This window comes from Nasonia vitripennis, chromosome 2 (assembly GCF_009193385.2).
Source record: "Nasonia vitripennis strain AsymCx chromosome 2, Nvit_psr_1.1, whole genome shotgun sequence".
Taxonomy (NCBI): Eukaryota; Metazoa; Arthropoda; class Insecta; order Hymenoptera; family Pteromalidae; genus Nasonia; species Nasonia vitripennis.
The window spans coordinates 23,001,865-23,021,017 of NC_045758.1; the positions used below are offsets into that span (position 1 = coordinate 23,001,865).

The following is a 19,153-nucleotide window of genomic DNA, read 5'->3' on the forward strand; positions in this document are numbered from 1 at the left end:
CGACTGTATTCGCAAGTGGACACGAGACTCTGCCCGGAGAAACATCATCTCCACCGGCAAAACAAGTATAAAAACAGTTATCTATTTGGAAATTTGGAGGTTATAGAAGTGAAGTGAGACGTTCGATATGCGCAAAGAATCAACGCATACGGTTGGTACAACGGATGGTGATTCGCGAGAGGAAATCTCCGAATAAATAGCCATGTTCTCGACGAAGGAGCAGCTGATAAAGAAGACCGGGAAACATGGGATCGGACGCCTCTCTTTCCTCGAGCAGCTGGTCAACGAGTACAAAACAACCAAGTCCCGAGGTAAGTCGTCAATGGCTTCTTCGTGCAATGTTAAGTAATAGCTATTTATATTTCGTTAAACATGTTGTGAAGTCCGATGAAAAACAATGATACATGGTGGACGCGAATTTTCTGGGAATAGAGGGTCACGGAAAATGTAATTTTTATGCAGAAAATGCATATTTCCATTTTGAACCTATTAGTTTTAGTTATTATATGTGATTTCCTATTGATTTTCAGATCATAAAGAGCAAGTGTTAGCAAATTTGGCAAATTTTGCTTATGATCCAGTTAACTACGAGTTTCTCAGACGGTTAAAAGTACTTGAACTATTTATGATAACGCTAGATGACAGCAACCCAAGACTGGTTGAATTCGCAATTGGTGGCATTTGTAACATTTCTGTTGGTTGGTAAACATTTGTGTGCATATAGTACAATTATACTTATATAATACTTATTCTTATATGGAATTGCAGAACCTTACAGCAGAGAATACATTTTACGCAATCATGGAGTGAGATTAATTTCTAATCTCTTATCAAGAAGTGAAGAACACATAGTTATCTCAGCTCTTACAACATTATTATACCTTGAAGCAAAGCAGTCCAAAAAAGAAATTGCAAGTCCTACAAATGTAAAACAAATTCAAAAATTTGCAAATGGTACAAATAAACGTTTGAAGAATTTAGCGCTTATCTTTTTGGAAGAATATTGTGGAATCAAAGCAACAAGTACAAGTAATAGTGCCACAGAAAGCAACAAGCAAACAAGTACAATTACTAGCACAGCTGCTACAGAAACTGCAAGTAAGAGTGACAATGAAACTTTAAGTACGGATTCAACCATAGCAGTAAACACAAGTGCCAGTGGAAGTAAGCGTAAGCGCATAGTTATATTAGATAATTCAAGTACTATTCAAGATACAAGTGATAGCGTAGGAATAGACAAGAATACAGAAAGTGCTGCAAGTCAAAGTATAAGTACTGCATCTTTTAAAATATATTCATAAGTTTTTTAATAATGAAAAAGGGCAAAATGTTTCGTACTATGCTAGCATCTGCAAAGAAATATTGCACAAAAGTATCTTCTGGTTCTGGTTCTCCAACAGAAGCTTTAGAAAATCTGAAGATTGGAAATAGAGTTTCTATTCAAAGAACAGTTACCGAAAATGATGTACTTGGATTTGCAAAGTTGACCAATGATTACAATCCAATACACATAAATTCCACCAGAAATATTGTACATGGAGCATTCTTAAATGGTTTATTGTCTGGTATACTTGGTACAAAATTGCCTGGTCCTGGAACAGTTGTTGTTGAGCAAATCATTCGATACCCAAAACCTTGTTATGTGGGCGACACAGTTGAAATATCGGTGGAAATCACATCTGTAAGAAAGATTGTCAAGTGCAAATATACGTGCATAGCGAATTCAGACAGAATAGTGATGGAAGGAGAAGCTAAATTAGTAACAAATGCTAATAAAACTAAAAAAATTATATTCACCAAATAAGCCAGTAATATATTTATATTACATACTCTATGGAATGCATGATGAAAGTTTATTTAATTTGAAAATCGCGTTGAAGAAAGTGTACATATAAAAGTAGGTCTTTATCAAGTCATGTATGTCATGTGAATGTTACACCAAACATTTAGAATTTTGCACAGGCAGCAGTTTCATTTTCAACTGTATTCATTTCGTCACTAATTACACAAACATTGTAAGAGGATAAAGCAAGAAAACTGTAACACTGGACTCACTTACTCTTGATTCACCAAAGCTGCAACAGCCTGTAGAAAACTCAGTGAGTATATTTTTAAAGTTTTTGGAAAGAAAATTTTGCAAAAATCTTCATCATATTTCCATTAAACAGTAAAGTCAAAAATTTTTCACAAAAAAAAATCAATTTGACAACATTAAAAAATATCCTGTCTGCCCATACAAAAACCTTTATCAACTATTCTTTTTACAGGCCATGATGTACTCCTCAACTTTCTTTGTGTTATTACTCATATCAATTGCACATGCTCTTGATGACAATTCAATCACGGAAAGTTCTTCATCCACAACTGTCACAACTGAAACTCCAGTCTCTTCTTCAACAACAGAAGCTCCTATAATTGCATGTACTTGTGGAGTATTCTTAAGTGGACAATTCAAGAAAGGAAGCAAAGAACAACCTAAAGGCAATGCAGCCCTGCTACATGATCAATCTGATACATTTCCTTGCTCTAACGTTGGCAATAAAATGTGCACTAATAAATGTTTGGATGTCGTAAGTTTGCTTAAAATTTCGTTAATTTGCTTTAAAAAGTTTCGCTTGGATAAAAATGTCATAATCAGCATTTGCTGAATACACTTTTAATTTCTCAATTACATGTTTCTTGCTCTTTAAAAGTTGAATAATGCTGACGTAGTGAAATCAATGTATTAAGGAAATAGTTTTTAGTAGCTTTGATTGAATGATTTGTTACTAAAAGAAGGTTTTTATCAGTATTTTTAGTTACTTTTTGAATATGTATTGGATACTACAATAAATTATTACTTAAGATCTAAAAAAATATAATTTACAACTAGAAAGTGAAGACTAAAATTAACTAATATTCAATTTAAAAATTTTCAGATTGTCAAGCATCTGCCGAATAGCCCAAGCATTCTGTGTGGATCTATTGATAGGGACTGTCACAAAGAAAGAGTGAGTATAAAACTGCTAAAATTTTGATTTATGCAATAAAATTTTAATTTCAACCGGTATTGGGTTGTATTAATACATGATCGCTCGTTTTTTATAGGCATACTTATTCATCAAAAACTGCAAGGATGAATGGATCAACACGAATCTCTCCGCAGGTCGAGAATACTGCTGTAAGGATGGCCTTCCGTACAAGTGTCCCCTCTTAAGCTGAGTCCTCTTAATCTAGGATATATATATACATATTATTATTTTTTATACTGTTAGTACGTTTAAGGACACCATTACGCGTAATAAGAATCTAGATATCTTTTTAAAAAAAAAATCGCCTCTGTCGTCATTTCTACAAAGTCCAACAGATTCACTGCTGTGCAAGTGCAACCAATCAAACAATTCGAAGAAACGCAGTATACTGCGAAAAGCATAGTTCAAATCTTAACTGGGCATAAAACGTTTTTGCTACAGCAGCGAACTTGTTAAACAAAATCCGCCCCGCTCCAAAAGATCTCCTCTAAATTTAGCCATCGGTTGCAGCGCGCGCACGCAGCGAGATCGTCGTCCGCCGTGGCCAAGAATACTGAGCTGCTATCGGCGCCGTTCATCTCGTCGTTCGGGATAGCGCGAGATCGGTCTCTGTCTCTGTATTTAGAACAGCTGCGCGATTTCGAGAGGGAGAGTGAAAGGAAAAGACCGAGTCCGGGAGTTTTTCGTTTGGACTACCGCGTGAAAATCAGTTGGCCGCGGTGAAGACTGGCGAGATGCCGTCGCGGTATTCCGCGCGCGAAAAATCTGGGTCAAGTTTGGGAGGAATACGCGCGGCACGTCGTACTCGTCATCAAGGATGCCCGTCATCGCTGCTTTAGTGGAGCCGCCTGATGGCTGCAGGTGTATTTTTGAAGCGCGGAACACTTGGCAGTCTGCTGCCCTTCGCGCGCAGTATATCCCATCCGCAAACGTGGATCATGGTTGTTTTCTGGACTTGTGCGAGCGCCGACGTCGTCGTTGATTCCGCTGCTGTTACTACTACTGCGTCGTCGTTTTTCAGCCCGACGGTGACTTACGTGTGACTGCGGCACCAGAGATCGAAGGAACACACTCTCGCGCAGCGCTTTTGTAATTTCTATAAGCGGAGACGAAAATAACGTCCCTCGTGTCTACGTTGCGTAGTCTGCGCAGAGAAGTCTGTAAGAAGTTATAGCGATTGTAGTGTCTGGCTAGGTGAATTTCATTCATTCGATTTGAAAAAAATGTCTATTGTTAGCGCCGTTTGATATTTAACATGATCAATCGTTATTCCGGCTATCAATTCTGATCAGGTTGAAATTAAATGTTGGTTGTGTACGTTGCATGCTTTAATGTTATTATTGCTTTTTACCGATCCATTCAAATGTAAAGAAAATGATTTTTTCTATTGCTTTTATTATAAAAAATGCTCGTTATTGAAAATAATAATAATTTGTAAGAAAACGTTTGAGTGATGAACGAAACAATTAAGGACAATAGGAAATTTCACGAAAATTAATCTGTACAGCACGCATACATAATCTTTTTGCTTTGCACAAACTTGAACAAAAATAATTCATTAGTTTCTTTGTAAAATCAACAAACTAAACTCATTCCTTCGCTGCTCGAAATTCAAGCAACTGTCAAATCGTCAAGTTCGCGTTACGATGATCGAACTTTGAAAAAAGCGCATTGTAAAAGCAAAAACTCGAGATAAGATGTGCGCCCGTTTGCTCGCGTGTCCGCTGTGCTCGCAGCCGGGTTTCCTCACTCTGGACGCCTTACGTGCTGGTCTTGTCAGCGTGGCGACTCGTCCGCTAGCCTGTCCAGTCTGCAACGAGGTGCTTCTGGGCATCGACAAGCTGACTATCCACCTGTTCGGCCACAGCATCAACCCCAGCAACACCGTCGTTGGCGGTGGCAACGAATCAGCCAAGATCATAGAGGTCAGGAACGCTCAAGCCATACCTATCCAGTCCTGGAACGTACTCAATGCTGCTGCTGCTGCCCAGGCCGTCGAGGTCAACGGCAAGAGCCAGGAGTCTGCTAGGGAGAACACCGGCAGTGGGATCTACATACCGATCGACGAGATTGAGACCTTTAGAAACCTGACGGCAATCAAGGATGCCAGCAACGTCATATCCGCCAATAATGCACAGGTATGAGTGTAATTGAGATGTTTTTTAAAATTGATTTTCTTTTTATTTGGACTGCCTTCTTGCAGAACGTTACTTCGGAAATCAGTGCACCCAACCAAGTCATCTTCCTGCAGAACGTTACGCCCGTGCAGCCGGCGGGTATCTATCAGCCGACCTCAACGGCCGAAGTTGCTACGTCGACGAGTCTCGAAGTCTCCGAGCTTACGGATCAGAACAACGGACCAAAAACTATCGTGAAAGAGATCGACATGAACGGCAGAATAGTTCAAAGCGAAGTTTCTTCAGTCGCTAACAGCAACGCCGATGACACGACGGTAAAATGATCCTTATAAACTTTGGCTGAACAAAGCGAACTATTTCTTTACGACAAATGTTATTCCAACAGTCAAAGTATCCACCCTCGCACACCGACAGACTGGCAGATCTCGTGAAGAATGCGCAGATCACGGCATCGCCTCTCGGAACCTTTCACGATTCCTACGACTGCTCGAAGCCGGAAAAGCCGACACCGATGAAACCGAGCATTAAGTCCACGAGGATACTCTCTGCCAGTGAGCGAACCGAGCGCTGCAACGTATGCGGTTTTCATTTTCCAGACAAAAACATTCTTTTGCTTCACAAGCAGCTCGTGCACATGATTCAAGCTAAGGACTCAAACGCGGCCCCCGAGTCTCTCATGAAAAACTACCCGTGTCACCTGTGCACCAAGGTTTTCAAAATGAGGGGTAGTTTGATGGTACACATGAGGGTGGCTCATCCAAAGTTCAACACATCAAGTTCTGTCCGAGGTAAGGAAACAAATTTTAAGAGTTATCGTTGCCATCTTCTATTAAAAACAATATTTTCATGCAGACGCGCAACAGAAGAAGGAGCAAAAGAAGGACCCTCCACCGGCACCAGAAATTTTGCCAAGCTCTGAAATTGAAGGTGGATTCAGCTGTTCAGTTTGCAGAAAATCTTTCAGAAAGGTCTGATTGAATATTTTTTTTATTTTGTTAAAATTTCTGATAAAAGCTGACAAGTGTATTTTTCTACAGGAAGTACATGTCGCGCAACATATGAGAGTTCACGAAGGCAAACAATGGGAGTGTGAAATATGCAGTAAAATGTTTACTACCAAGTACTTTTTGAAAAAACACAAAAGGCTTCACTCCGGCGAAATGCCTTACAAGTGCAACTTGTGCGATAAAACGTTCACATTTCAACAGTCTTTTCATAAACACAGACTCTATCATAAAGATGACAAGCCACACACGTGCATGACCTGCGGCCGTTCATTCAAGGAGCTTTCCACGTTGCACAATCATGAACGTATTCACACGGGAGAGAAACCGTTCGCTTGTGAAACTTGTGGTACGACCAATCGCACCCAGATACTCTTTATTCGTTGCTTGGTTTTTGAAAAGAGTTATATTACGTAATTCACGGTTTTCCCATCCCTATACTAACATGAATATCAGACAGTGTGCAAAGATTGCCGTTGCATGTGTTTTTAACTCTGAATTGAAGCTTTGGTGAGTTTTGAAATATTCTATATCCTATATTAATAATACATAGATAATGATGGATTATGTTATAGTATAAGTATGCAGTTTATTATTAAGGTATACTGGTTGTAAAAAACTTTAACGTCGTTATACATTTATAGGTAAATGTTTCCGACAACGAGTTTCATACTTGGTGCATCGTCGTATTCATACTGGAGTCATGCCATACAAATGCAACAGTTGCGGAAAGAGCTTTAGATATAAGGTAACGTACAAGTGTTTTTCTTTTTTACTATTGTATTTACAAAACTAAAAAAAGGAATATTATTTTATAGGTCAGTCAAAGAACTCACAAATGTCCACTTCTATCACCTGAAGGTAACACATTACGACCAGATGGTTGTGACAAATCGCAAGATAGTTCTGAAATGCGAGATTCGCCCGATTCTTCATCACAAGACGAACAAAGTGTGGACAATGCCATAACAAGCGAAGAAAATCAATACGTTCTGGTCCTAAATGAAAATGGTCATCATGTCTTGAAGAGAAAGCGAGATGTTGAAAATGAAAATAATCAAGAGACAAGTACCGACAAAATAGACCTAAATAAGGAAAATTCAAATGAAAGCAATGACTTTCTAGGCAATATTTGGAATCAAGAGACAAACGATGACATGGATTACCGAGAAGGCAATGCCAAAGCAGATGAGATAGTTTCAAGTGTACTAAAAGATACAAATTTATGGAATGAATGTCCAAGCACAAACAACGATTCACCATTACCAGATAACAGCGTTTCCAAACAGTTCATTGAAAAGGAACTTACTAACGAATTCGCTAGTGAACTCTGGAATCAAACTCCAACAAATGAGACTTCTTACGAAAAGACAAATGGTAACGATCAATCGAATAGCACAGCTGATTTCTTTTCTATGGTAATGTCTCCTTTAGAAAATGAATTGTCCTCTCCATCGGCAGAAATGAAACACTTGAGACTATCATCGCCGGTGAATAATCAAGAAAATACATCGGAAGCTGTTGACTGTTTTCCGCCAATGAACAGCAACATTAATCCTGTCCAAGTTGATCACAACAGTATAGAAGACAACTTTAGCGAAACTAATGGAAATCTTTCTACACTACAGACTATTAATGAAGACTCATTAAAAGAATTGTTGAATAGCATCGTTGATAAGTAGAAAACGTTAGCCCGTTGCTAGTTAATTTTTTCACTGTTAAAAATATTTGAATGTATAATATTACTGTACTTTTTTTATTTTCTTTTGTTTAAAATGTGATACCATGCTCTCGTTATTGCATGTTTGACACTGCAATAAAAACCCTTGAGTTTTGGATTGTTTTTTGTATGAAGTATTTATTATGTGATTTATTAAAATTATGATGTACATTGTATGTTTGTAATCGTTGTTTTTGTATGGTCATTATTTAGAATACCGTTTTTCATGCTTTCTTTCAAGCTAATTTATACCTTTGTAAGTTGTAAACTAATAAAATTCAGCAATTACTGGCGAATAAACAGGAACATCGAAATATAGGAATTTATTTTCTGATGTCTGCAGTTTATAACGAATAAAAGTTTAATATTTCATCAATGATGAAACTCGTTTCTTCAAAAAGTAACGCATGGCAACATCTCAGATAAGAATTTTGATCAAAATCAATTTCCTACTTTCACTTTTTCGAGTCTGTCTATAAATATAAACTCTAAAATATTTTCAATGATGAATTTATTATACAAATATTTTAATGAAAGTGATTTTTAAAAAGGTACACATCGTAAGTATGTAACATTATTGGTTTTCATAATATAAATGGTCTAAAAATTTGTCAAAAATCAGAATCTCACTGCAAAATTTGTTTTTAATTCCATAAGAGGAAAATAATTTTTTTACACTTCTTTGATCAACGACAGCCCAAATATTTTTATATTTCCCGCTGACATCTCGCGCAACCGCAGCACAGATGCGCGCGAACCTTGCCAAGACAAATAACTTTCAAACGCGATCTCAAAAAAAGCGAAATTTACATTGCTCCACGAATCGACACACTTATTTCGTTATGAAAAAATGCAAGAAGATAACTAAACGCTAATAAATGAAATAACGGACCATCATTTTCGCTTATCCAGCAATAGTAGAAGAGAACATTTGTTCGAGTCTTTCGCAAAATGTGCAGACGACGCGAAGGAAGACTCGTTAGACGCGAGCGCCACTGCCGAGTAACTAAAGTGGGTTTCTGTGTTTGGCAAGAGAGTATATTTTTGTTCAGTCTATAAAAAAAACGTTATCGCGGAAGGAGTGTTTATTTATTGTTCTGCAAGTCTCCGACACGAGCTGTAATTACTTCAGTATAAATAACGTAAGCCTATACAAAATATGAATATGATAATCGGCGAATCTCGTTGCTGCCTGCCTGTCTTTGTTAGGCTCGAATCGCAATTAATTTTTTGCACTCAAAGCATTCTTCAACAGCTCGTTCTCTACGCACGTTCTCTAATAGAACAATGCCTTTTTATATAATTCCTACGTGATCGCAATTCATCGATATCGTCTTGATTTCCGTGAAAAGTTTATATTTATCACTTCGAAAAATGCTGGATTACATCGAATACAGCTCGGCGATCGTTACTTTCCTTTGTTGCGCATACTTCCACGTTTAACCAAAAAATTGCGAGTTGGTGAAAAAAAAGAACAGAGCCGTCCGTTGACACATAACCGCAATTAAAACGCAGTTTTAATTGAACGATCAAATTTTGCAACTACTTTATGAAAAAGTAATTTATTAATCAAAGTATAACAATCAGCAGGCGGTGGGAAAAGAGTAGAATCTCGCGACGATCAAGTTAGCTTTCGATGGGGGCGCTGACGTTCGGGGAGTAAAAAAGGTAAAACAGAGCAGAGATCGCTCGCGTCAAGTCTCGACTCTCGACCTGCCAGAACCAGACTAGACAGACAAACGAAACAGACAACTCGGACGGAGGAGGGGACGCAACAGCAGGTTCTCCATCACATTCGCGTACAACAACGGATCAAACGTACGGACATCAGGACGAAAATCTAAAGTCGCTACATACACACAGGCAGTGAACTGCACGCGGAGAGTCTCTTGTGGTTTGGGCGGTGCGCGCGCGCAGGAAAAACCTCGAGGTTTTATAGGCAGCAGTATAGAGAGTATAAACAGACAGAGTGTATACACAGATCGCGATTCGCGTGTTTCACGTGTCATCTCTCGAGTGTCGTCGTCGCGGTTCTCTCGCATCATCGGCACTTCTCGGAGAGCATCATCGAAGCAGCACGCCTCTGTATATCCGTCGCTCGGAAATTCAGCGTTCTATACTTGATATTATACAGACGGAGAGTTGCGTAATATTGCGAGACAGACTCAGACATCGAGCAGCAGCAGCAGCAGCAGCAGCAGCAGTCGCATGCACACGAAGAGAGAAAGATAAAGAGCGACGCGAGCAGCAGAGCAGTTTCTCTATCCGCATAGACCCGAGGGAGCAAAGCACGAAGCGTGTTCAGAGAGGAAGAAGGACGACGAAGGGAACGTGTGGGAATCGCGCGCAGCATCGAAACAACCGTAGGAGCAGCTCAGTCTCGCTCCTCTTCATCTCGGTGAGTAGAAGCCAGTTGTACAGTCCAGCTATATAATGAGCATACGTAATGCTTTTAAGTAATTAGTACGCGCTCCTTTCATTCTCTCTCGCTCTTTCTCCTGCAGCAGAGCTTCCGTTTTTCTCTCTGCGCACGACCTTCCCCTCTCGTTCTCTCGCGAGAGGGTTATAGATTCGGCATACTCGTCGGAAGCTCGCTCGAAGGGGTGCAGTAACGTGCGAAAATCCGAGTTTTCGTTACTGTCAGCACAGCGGCGTGCTGGGGCCATGTCCGTTTGTGCAGTGTGCATGTACTAATGTGTGCGCGAGAGTACATGTTGACGACTTGACGTTAGCGCGTTCTATAGGTACTGTCGGGCTCTTTCCTCTGGTGGGAGGTTAAGTAGAGGGAACAGCGAGGCGAGGGAGGGAGAGCCTCTCGGCTGTGCCGCAGACCAGCCGCGAGCTTTTTATCAGGGCCCAATACCCGGCGAGCTTTATCGGGAAAAGAGGCGAGGGAGCCAATGGCAAGCCAGCGCTCGCCGAGGCTAAATGGAAACCTGCTACTGGCTCGCGGAGAGCAGTCCGGGTCGCTCCAACAGCTGTTTCAAAACCACCGTTGCCACGTTCTCTCTCTCTCTCTCTCTCTCTCTCTATCTATCTCTCTACACACACACACACATATACATATGCCTAGACTGCTACTCTGTGTGTATATATCTCTACATCGCGCTGTTATAGGTATAGAGCCTAGCGTCCGTTCGCCTCGCTCGCGCTGTGCACGGCACAGCACTCGCTGGCTGCCTGACTGCTGCCACCTCCGCGGCCTTACGAAATGAGACTCTCGTAATTCCCGAGGAGAGCTCGCGACTGTCTGTGTGTTATACGTGTGTGTGTGTGTGTGTGTGTACATTTCTCTGTATAACTACACGCTGTGTGCAGCAGCGCCGGCGATGTGGAGCGCGAGCGAGGAGGCTTCGGAAGGGGCCGGAAAGGTCTTTTTTTTATTAGCTCCTCTCATTCCTTTTCGGCTGAGTCGGTCTCTGATGCCGAGAGAGAGAGAGAGACAGAGAAGGTAGATGGCCCGCCTGTCTCTCGATCGCCGACGCTTTGGCCGTTTGTTTGGCCCTTATAATGTATCTACCTTTTTTTATCGGCCAGAGGGGAAAGAGAGCCAAGCTCTCTGCTGGTATACCTACGCCTGAACGTATATATAGCTGTATACTCGGGATTCGTTATACTTGCGCGAGTGTCATTGATTTTAGCTATGCGCCAAGTTCTTTTTTTTCATGAAAAATGAAGATACTTTTTAGTTTTCCTATTTTTCAAAGGGAAATTGTCTCTATGTGCGAGTGCGCGAGCGCAAGTCAGCAACTCGGCCGAGCTCTCTCGAAGTAGTCGGCTTTTCTTGCTCAACTTCGTAACGATTTTTCTGCGCTTCTTTGATTAGAGCGGAATTATAGGCTGCACTGCAAAGTAAAATTCGATTAGACCTACTTTTTTTAAGTACTTCGAAAAAATTGATGCTTGAATATGCATTTCTGTTTTCTCATTCTCTTGTTCTAATGTCTCCGGTTGATAGATCGACTGCCAAGTCATTTTTTGCTAGAGTTCTTGTTATCGAAGTCGAAAGCTTTTGAAGCTTATGCAACATAGAAGAAAACTTCGTCTTCGTAATGTTCAAAATGATTCGATTTAGTTACCGGCTTTATTAATTACCTTCGATTCGAGTAAATACTCCAATGCGCAGCACGGAGAGAAAGTTTAGTTTTTTCTGAGCGATTGTACAACGCTGATTGCCTCATTTGTACAGAATAATCACCATCTCTTATCGAGCTACGATGCATTTTATCAAACTAAATCGTTGTTGCGATGTTGTTTCGATAGTATTCTAATCCGTAACCTAAATGACAAAAATAAAGACAGCAAAGGTTCTACGAATGCTCGTTTAGTTCTGAGACACGTAGGTCTTATTATAGATTCTTTTTTTTCTTGATAAAAATAATGTTGTCGAAATAATTAACAATTTGCGCAAAGCGTAGTGAACATATAGTGTTCATGCTTCCGAAGAAGCGAAGTTATTACTTATTTTAAGAAGATACAGCGCTCCGAAAATAAGTTCATATTTATCAACGACGATTTCGTGAACATTACGACGCACAATAAGCATCGTGATGTCACGTCTGAAGCCTGTTCTGTACTATAGTTGTAAAACTATAAAAAGCTATCGCTTACTTGTAATTGTTAGTTCATAATAAATATTAATATTTAGTGCTAGAAATACGTCTAATACGGTTTGTCGACTAAAAGAATTATAAATGTATATTCCTCCAACGTTTTCTCGTCTTGTATTCCTTCAACTCGTATATTTACCGATTTCGTCCCCGCAGGTATAAATTCTACCTGCACCGGAGCATAGGACGACATTATGTTCCTACCTCTATAGCCTTTTCTACGGCATAAAATAAAAATGTTGAATATGAACGAAGGCTTCCGACATTTTCCTCCTGCGTTCATGCCTATTTCGACGCACGTATTACATTACGCGTGTATAAAAGTAAAGGTATATTTAATGAGTTTGCTAATTATTATAGTAACAGCGGCTGTTACATAAAGCGCAGTTTTCAATATTTTTTAATCGCATTTGTCCAACTGAATTCTTTAACTTGATTCAATCTTGATTCTTTTCTCTTAGATTTTTGCGACATGTTACTTTTAGATCACATTGAATCTGGTATAAACCTTGTAATTTCATCGATTTATTTAATTTGACGTAACTCATAGAAAGAAAGCGAATGCACGCCTTCGTTAAGTTTTTATTGATGCTAAATAAATATTCAATTTAATCTTGTAAACTAAATACACCGACTACTTGTCTTGCGTAATCCAATAATTCTGTATTTATAGAAAGTAATTAACTTTTAAAAAAGTCACCTTAAGGATTTTTTTCACTGAATGAAGCAAAATCTGATTATGACCTTCACTAATGCTGTAGTCCGAATAAGTGTGTCCTTCTGAGGTCACAAGATACCTGAAATTACAGTACCTCTTAGAATAATGCTACGTTTCTTAAATTATCTTATTTTCAAACTAAAATTACAAGGAACACTGACAACACTTTCCTCAAAATAAAAAAGTGCAATATTATTATTAAGAGAAATTGAACAAGATGTATAAGTACAGAAAGCGCAGCTGTCTTGAAAATATTTTTCATTCAGTAATTCAGATTTATTATGACTCTTAAAATATTAGAATTTCACAATTCCGTTTTTAGCACGTCTCAAACAATAAAAAACAGAAAACAATACACTTACGTCAGTATTATAGGTACGATGAAGACATTTTTTTCTAATAATCACGCGATATACTCTATATTTATACATTATTTATATATACATTTCTGTCTCCTTATATCTATTAGTAACAATGATTACAATCTGCTTTCTTTGAAATATCCATAAAAAATTTACTTTTATAACTACTTAATTCATATTTTTATCGGCGCATTTACAATTAATACCTAAAAATTCATTTTAGACAAAGCATTATCATTTATTTATCTTATCGGGCAAATCTTTATCGTATCTCTAAATATTCCATCGATGCAAAACTGCATGAAAGCTCCTTTAGTGCATGTAAAGCAAAAATAACGGGTAAAAATGCATATATGATGTGTAGCCAGCAATTTAGTGACAAAGAAAGGGTCGAAAGATCAAAATGCATACGCGTGCGTGCTTAAAACAGCACGAGTCTGCAAATATTGTACAGTATCTTGCGCACGTATAATGATATCTTCGGCAAGTCAAAGTCATTTTCGTTGTATCGCAAATGAGTGTTATAGACGTTTTAAAACCATTGTCAATTCCGTACATAAAATATACCTTTTTTCAAGCAAATCGTGCATGGTTAATACGTCATGGTTGAGTTTATTTCTGAGATAATTCACCATGAACTATGCTTTATAAGTATATATTTAGTGTAAAAAATACATAACTATAAAAAAAATAGCGTAATAATGAATCCACTGTCTTAGCTAAAGCGCTTTAACGGTGTAGTCAACTTAAGCGTTAACCATCGTTTCAATTAAACAAGGATTATATTTTATTGACGTATCGTATACCGTGTCACGTTTACATCACCGTAAATTCAGTTACGTAAAAGAAATCATCTTACAAATCAGATAAGTTATATTCGAAATCCCGAAAAATGTAGTCCAGAGCAGAGGCCAAAATAGCGAATTCACCACCACTACATCGTACAGAATCAGCCAACATTTCTAGGGTTCAGTAAATAAAAATGAACTGCTTCGAATAAATTACACTCGGAATGGCCTACAATCTATATGCATCAAAGAAGAAATCGGATCAAGTTCTTTCCTGGTCGATAACGGACAACCTTTGAAAAACGTGTATATAGATAAATACAAGCCCGTAGTGACACTTATCCAGGCGCGATACTTGAATCTATTGCTATTTATTTATGGGCGTTTCTTTATATACGTCAGGAAATCGATCGCGTTGCCGCAAGTGTGCATAATGTCTCGATTATTAAAATTCCCGGATGGAGCACGCACTTTGAGAAGAAAATTCAATAAAAGTTTGCCAAACACATCTGCGAGGCATCAATGGAATCGTCGCTCTGTTCGAAAAATTATTTTCACCCGTCAGCCAGCACTGGCACAGCGAATCGATGGCAACAACTCCAGAGCCAACTTCGTGGCCAACCAAGCAACGAAATCACTAGAAAAACCGCAGAGGCTGCACACCGAAAAATCCTCAAAAAGAAATACACGAAAATCCTTCGAAAACAAGTGCGTACACATGAACGAATAAAAAAATGCAGTGATCCCTCCTCTAGAGCACTTTGAAAATCGCTGTAGTTCGCGGCTGTCTAAAATAGAGCCGCGACCTGGCAACGCCGCACTCGTGGCCTCAGCCTGTCTCTCTCTCTCTCTCTCTCTCTCTCTCTCTCTCTCTCTCTCTCTCTCTCTCTCTCTCTTTTTCCCGTCGAGACCTGCCGCAGCAGCAGCACAACGCGAGAGCCTTTTCAAAGTTCAGTTCTCGGCTTGCTAGCAGCATAAGCAGCGTCTCGTTGGAGCAGAGCAGTAGTCGCACGCAGCACCGTAACGCGCAGTTCGTTACTTCCCCCGTGTGCTCCGTTGGTCCGATGCTACGTCGCAGTAAAGCCGAATAAACCAGCGCACGCTGAATAAACAAATTGCGAGCAATAGCACGGTCGACTTGAACACGGTGCGTGAATCTCTCTATCTCTCTCTGCGACGCAGAAAGAGGCTTCGGGTTCTTTTTTCCCGTGTGTTTCGTGTGCGTGCGATCATCGACGAGAGACAGAGAGAGAGAGAGAGAGAGAGAGAGAGAGAGAGAGAGAGAGAGAGAGAGAGAGAGAAAGAGAGAGAGTGAGAAAGAGAGAGAGGAGGCCAGCAGCGGAGAGGAGAAAAATAAAGCAAAACGTGCAAGAGGCGGAAAGGAGGGAGTAGGATGGAGCTCGAAACTGCGCGAGAACCAGCGAGAACTGGCCTCTGAATATCTGGCCCGAGACACGCTGTGCTGCGAACACCACGAAAAAAGGGACAAAAAGCCAAAGGGGAACGAAGCAGCAGCATCAGGCGTGAGAGGAGAAAAGTTCGTCAGCCTCGAGTGAAACTAGCCGACGAAGACGACGACGACGACTACTACTGCGTGGACAGCGACGACGGGAAGAGGAGAATCATGAATTCACAGTAATACACGCATATACACGCGCTTAGCGCTACTTTTCCTAGACGCTCTCTATTATACGTCCCCTTACACCCTGCCCATAGCCCCCCCCCCTCCTACTTCTCTCCGCTCTTTGTTTCTACTATTTTGTACTTTCTCTCTTCACTAATTCCCTCTCGCTCTCGCGGCTTAGAGACGCGCGCCTCTATTCTTGGCTTTTCGCTCTTTCTCGCTCGCGCGCTACATTTGCACGCTTGCCTTTTTCTTTCGTTTTCCAAAAATTATCTTTCTAGGTTAAGTAGAGACTCGCTTGTGTTCGGGGCAGGCGGAAAAGGGCTGCGCATACGCGATTCATTATTCAAATAGCGGCGAGGCTCGATTACGAGAAAAAAAGGAGACGGTTCCACAGATTTCGGAGTAACTCTCCCACGTAGCGGCGACGCAGACTCTCAGCAGGCCCTTCGAGGCACATCTCTTTGGGTCGGTGGAGGCGCTTTTCTCACGCGGCGCGAGTCTTTGAGAAAATCCAAAAATAAAAGGAAGCATGTGTATAAGGTGCGCGCGTGCGAGAGAGAGAGAGAGAGAGAGAGAGAGAGCAGACTCGGTGGTAGGTGGCATTTAAAAACGCGGGTAGTTTAAAAGCCCCCGTCGCGAGTCCGCGTGCCGCCCCCTTTACCCCCACCAAGCTCTCGCTCTCTGCATGCATGCGCACTGCATGTGTACCGAAAAAGCTCCTCGCTATGTATTTCCCCTCATGCCTCGTGCTCGCCTCTGTGTGAGTGCAGTGTGTGGACTGTGGATACCTATAGAGTCACCCCACGACGAGATAAACCTCTCTCTCTCTCTATCTCTCTCTCTCTCTCTCTCTCTCTCTCTCTCTCTCTCTCTCTCTCTCTCTCCTGGCTGGCGCACATATACAGACACGTGCTGAGCGCGTATGCACGTACGAAGGGGGAGCGCGTGTATCCGTGAAAACGGGGGCGGAGCTCGGCTCCGGCCTTCGAGCGACCCAACCTAACCGACGACGGCCACGAGTAGCTGCTGCTGCTGCACCGACGATGGGCTCTCTCGATATGCACACGCACGCACTGCACGGGGGCCAACACACATGTGCCTCGACGGAGAGAGAGAGAGAGAGAGAGAGAGAGAGAGAGAGAGAGAGAGAGAGAGAGAGAGAGAGAGAGACGCGTTATATGGCAACATTCCGCTGATTCGCTTTTCGGAGCAACTCCCTGTATTCCACCTCTGTCTGTCTCTGTGGGTGCGATTGTTGGAACAATTGCATAGGGCTGCGTCTCTGAAATTTTCGCGCATTTCCGCATCTAAAAGATGCGGATGAAAATGCTCGCGCACACGCGCACCTGAGCACGACGTGCGCTTGAAACTGGAGGATGTGAAAGTGCTGCTGCTCTAGTAGTGCGATCGACTGGCATATGTATATTTAAAAAAAAAGATTTTTAACGCAAAAGCGCGGCCTTAAACCTACTTCGTCGCTAAAGCGAAGAGACTGTAATTTTTTTCTTCTATCCTTGAGTAGTTCGAAAAAAGGAAAAAAAAACATCGCGTAACAAAAATTATCACCTGATCTGTCGCATGCGCGGAGACAAAGTTAAACAAAAATCATGTTTGTTGTGGAATTAGCGCCGATACTATAAACTCGACGTCGCGCCGTGATGCCTCGATATCTGCATGCATGACGTTTTGTTTCGAAATAAAGCGCTGGTAAAATCATTTCTTGCAATTCTTTTTACTTAACGTTTTGCCGCTATGAATACACTGTAAAATTCCTAACATTCAAATCAGTCTCCGATACACGAACGATTTTCGAGCAAAAAAAAACCTCTCTTCGACCCGACTTCTCTACCGGTGTCAGTGTCCTGACTATAAGGTTGTATCCTCGACTGCTTCGCGCAGGCTCTTTATTACAAGAGAGCCTTCGTCTCCTCGAAGCTGCTTGTCTGCTTTTCTTTCGCGCGTTCGCCAAAGGGCAGCGCCGACTGGTTTTAAAAAAAAAACTGCGTCATCGCTGTCGCTGCTGCTGCACAGATAAGAGAGAGAAAAAGAAGCATCGCTTCCGCGTATAAGCGCGAATACATCACAAAGTTTGTTTACGTAAACGAGCGCCATTGACTGATCAAAAATTACAAAAGCTCGAGAGACTCTCCGGCCTCGCGTATAATATGATGTGTAAACCTGCGCGAACTCGCGTGCATATTCCGTCTCTGCACAGCTTGTATAGCATCGTTCGAAAGCCCCGAGAGCTGCTGCACAATCAGAGCTACCATATTCATCCGTAGCGAGAGCCCGTCTCTGTGCGCCTCGAAATTGTGTAAGTGCAGGAGAGCGCATAGCCCGTTTGTGTGCAGCGCGCGCACACACAGCTCTGCCAGGGACTTGTGCACGCACTCGCGCAGAGCGTATGCGCCGAGAGTTCCTGTGCAACTCACGTGTGCGCACACGCGCAGCAACATAACCTGCGCGACGTTCTCTCTTGCATCGGAGAGTCAGCTGCAGGTCTTTTCCGCAGATATTTCTTGCTTTTGGAATCGTCGTTGATCGAGAATCTCAAATTCTCGTCGCGTAGGGATATGTCGCTGCGAATCGTGTAATTGACCCGGGCGGCACAACAGCTGTTTTTTCAAAATACGGCGCATGCTCGGGGACGATCAATCCTTCGCTTGCAGACTCGGCCTGAGCTGCGCGCGGTGTGCCCGCGTCAAGGCGAGAGAGCAGCGCACAGTGTGTCTGCTGCTGCTGCTGCTGCTGCTGCTGCTGCTGCTGCTGTTCAAGGCGCAGAGCGCCGCTCTGCCTGTATGTGGCCTTTTTTTCTCACCAGAGAACACTCTGTATATAGGGAAACTCATATCCAATATAGACACAGGCTTATCAGGAGGCAAAGTGCGCGCGAGAAAGAGAGAGAGAGAGAGCATGTTTCCCGTCATTCAGGTAACTATTATCGACTTCACTTTCTCTCGCGCGCTAGACTCGCGCAACCATAGTCACACTATATATGTATAACTACATGCACGTCTATATAGCCAATACTCGCGCGCATGCATTATCGGGAAATCGGCTGGCGCGCGTGCGGCTATGTTCCTCTTTTTTTTCTCTCTCTTTCGCGTACGTATCCCTGACCCCCGGGACTCGCGAGAGCTCTTGCATCGTATATGCGCACGAGGCAAGGTAATAA

The 19,153-nt window shown here is 41.6% G+C and overlaps 3 protein-coding genes across 14 annotated transcripts in view; all 3 read left to right on the forward strand.

The window, feature by feature from the left end:
* The first annotated feature begins 1 nt into the window (after nucleotide 1).
* Nucleotides 2–3,312, forward strand: LOC100114266. Its single transcript, XM_001606072.6, has 7 exons — nucleotides 2–311; nucleotides 531–698; nucleotides 769–954; nucleotides 1,401–1,681; nucleotides 2,268–2,570; nucleotides 2,919–2,990; nucleotides 3,088–3,312. The coding sequence occupies exons 1-7, from the start codon at nucleotides 203–205 to the stop codon at nucleotides 3,199–3,201; spliced, it is 1,233 nt and encodes a 410-aa protein (XP_001606122.2). The 5' UTR covers nucleotides 2–202; the 3' UTR covers nucleotides 3,202–3,312.
* Nucleotides 3,313–3,425: 113 nt separating this feature from the next.
* On the forward strand, nucleotides 3,426–8,049 carry LOC100120341 (oocyte zinc finger protein XlCOF8.4). The gene is made up of 7 exons (XM_001603940.6): nucleotides 3,426–5,149; nucleotides 5,215–5,463; nucleotides 5,535–5,937; nucleotides 6,002–6,117; nucleotides 6,187–6,502; nucleotides 6,798–6,901; nucleotides 6,972–8,049. Exons 1-7 carry the CDS (start codon nucleotides 4,709–4,711, stop codon nucleotides 7,833–7,835), a joined length of 2,493 nt encoding a protein of 830 aa, XP_001603990.3. The 5' UTR covers nucleotides 3,426–4,708; the 3' UTR covers nucleotides 7,836–8,049.
* Nucleotides 8,050–8,877: 828 nt separating this feature from the next.
* Nucleotides 8,878–19,153, forward strand: part of LOC100120365 (E3 ubiquitin-protein ligase TRIP12) — a 29,737-nt gene continuing 19,461 nt past the window's right edge. For 6 of the 12 annotated variants that reach the window (XM_008212072.4, XM_008212112.4, XM_003424841.5 and 3 more), the window contains exon 1: nucleotides 9,569–10,271. The gene's annotated coding sequence lies outside the window, so the exon portion shown is untranslated. Of the gene's footprint in view, nucleotides 9,016–9,568; nucleotides 10,272–15,304; nucleotides 15,987–18,706; nucleotides 18,910–19,153 lie in introns of those variants that run through there. The other 6 variants (XM_008212088.4, XM_032596448.1, XM_031924636.2 and 3 more) reach the window with 4 other exon arrangements.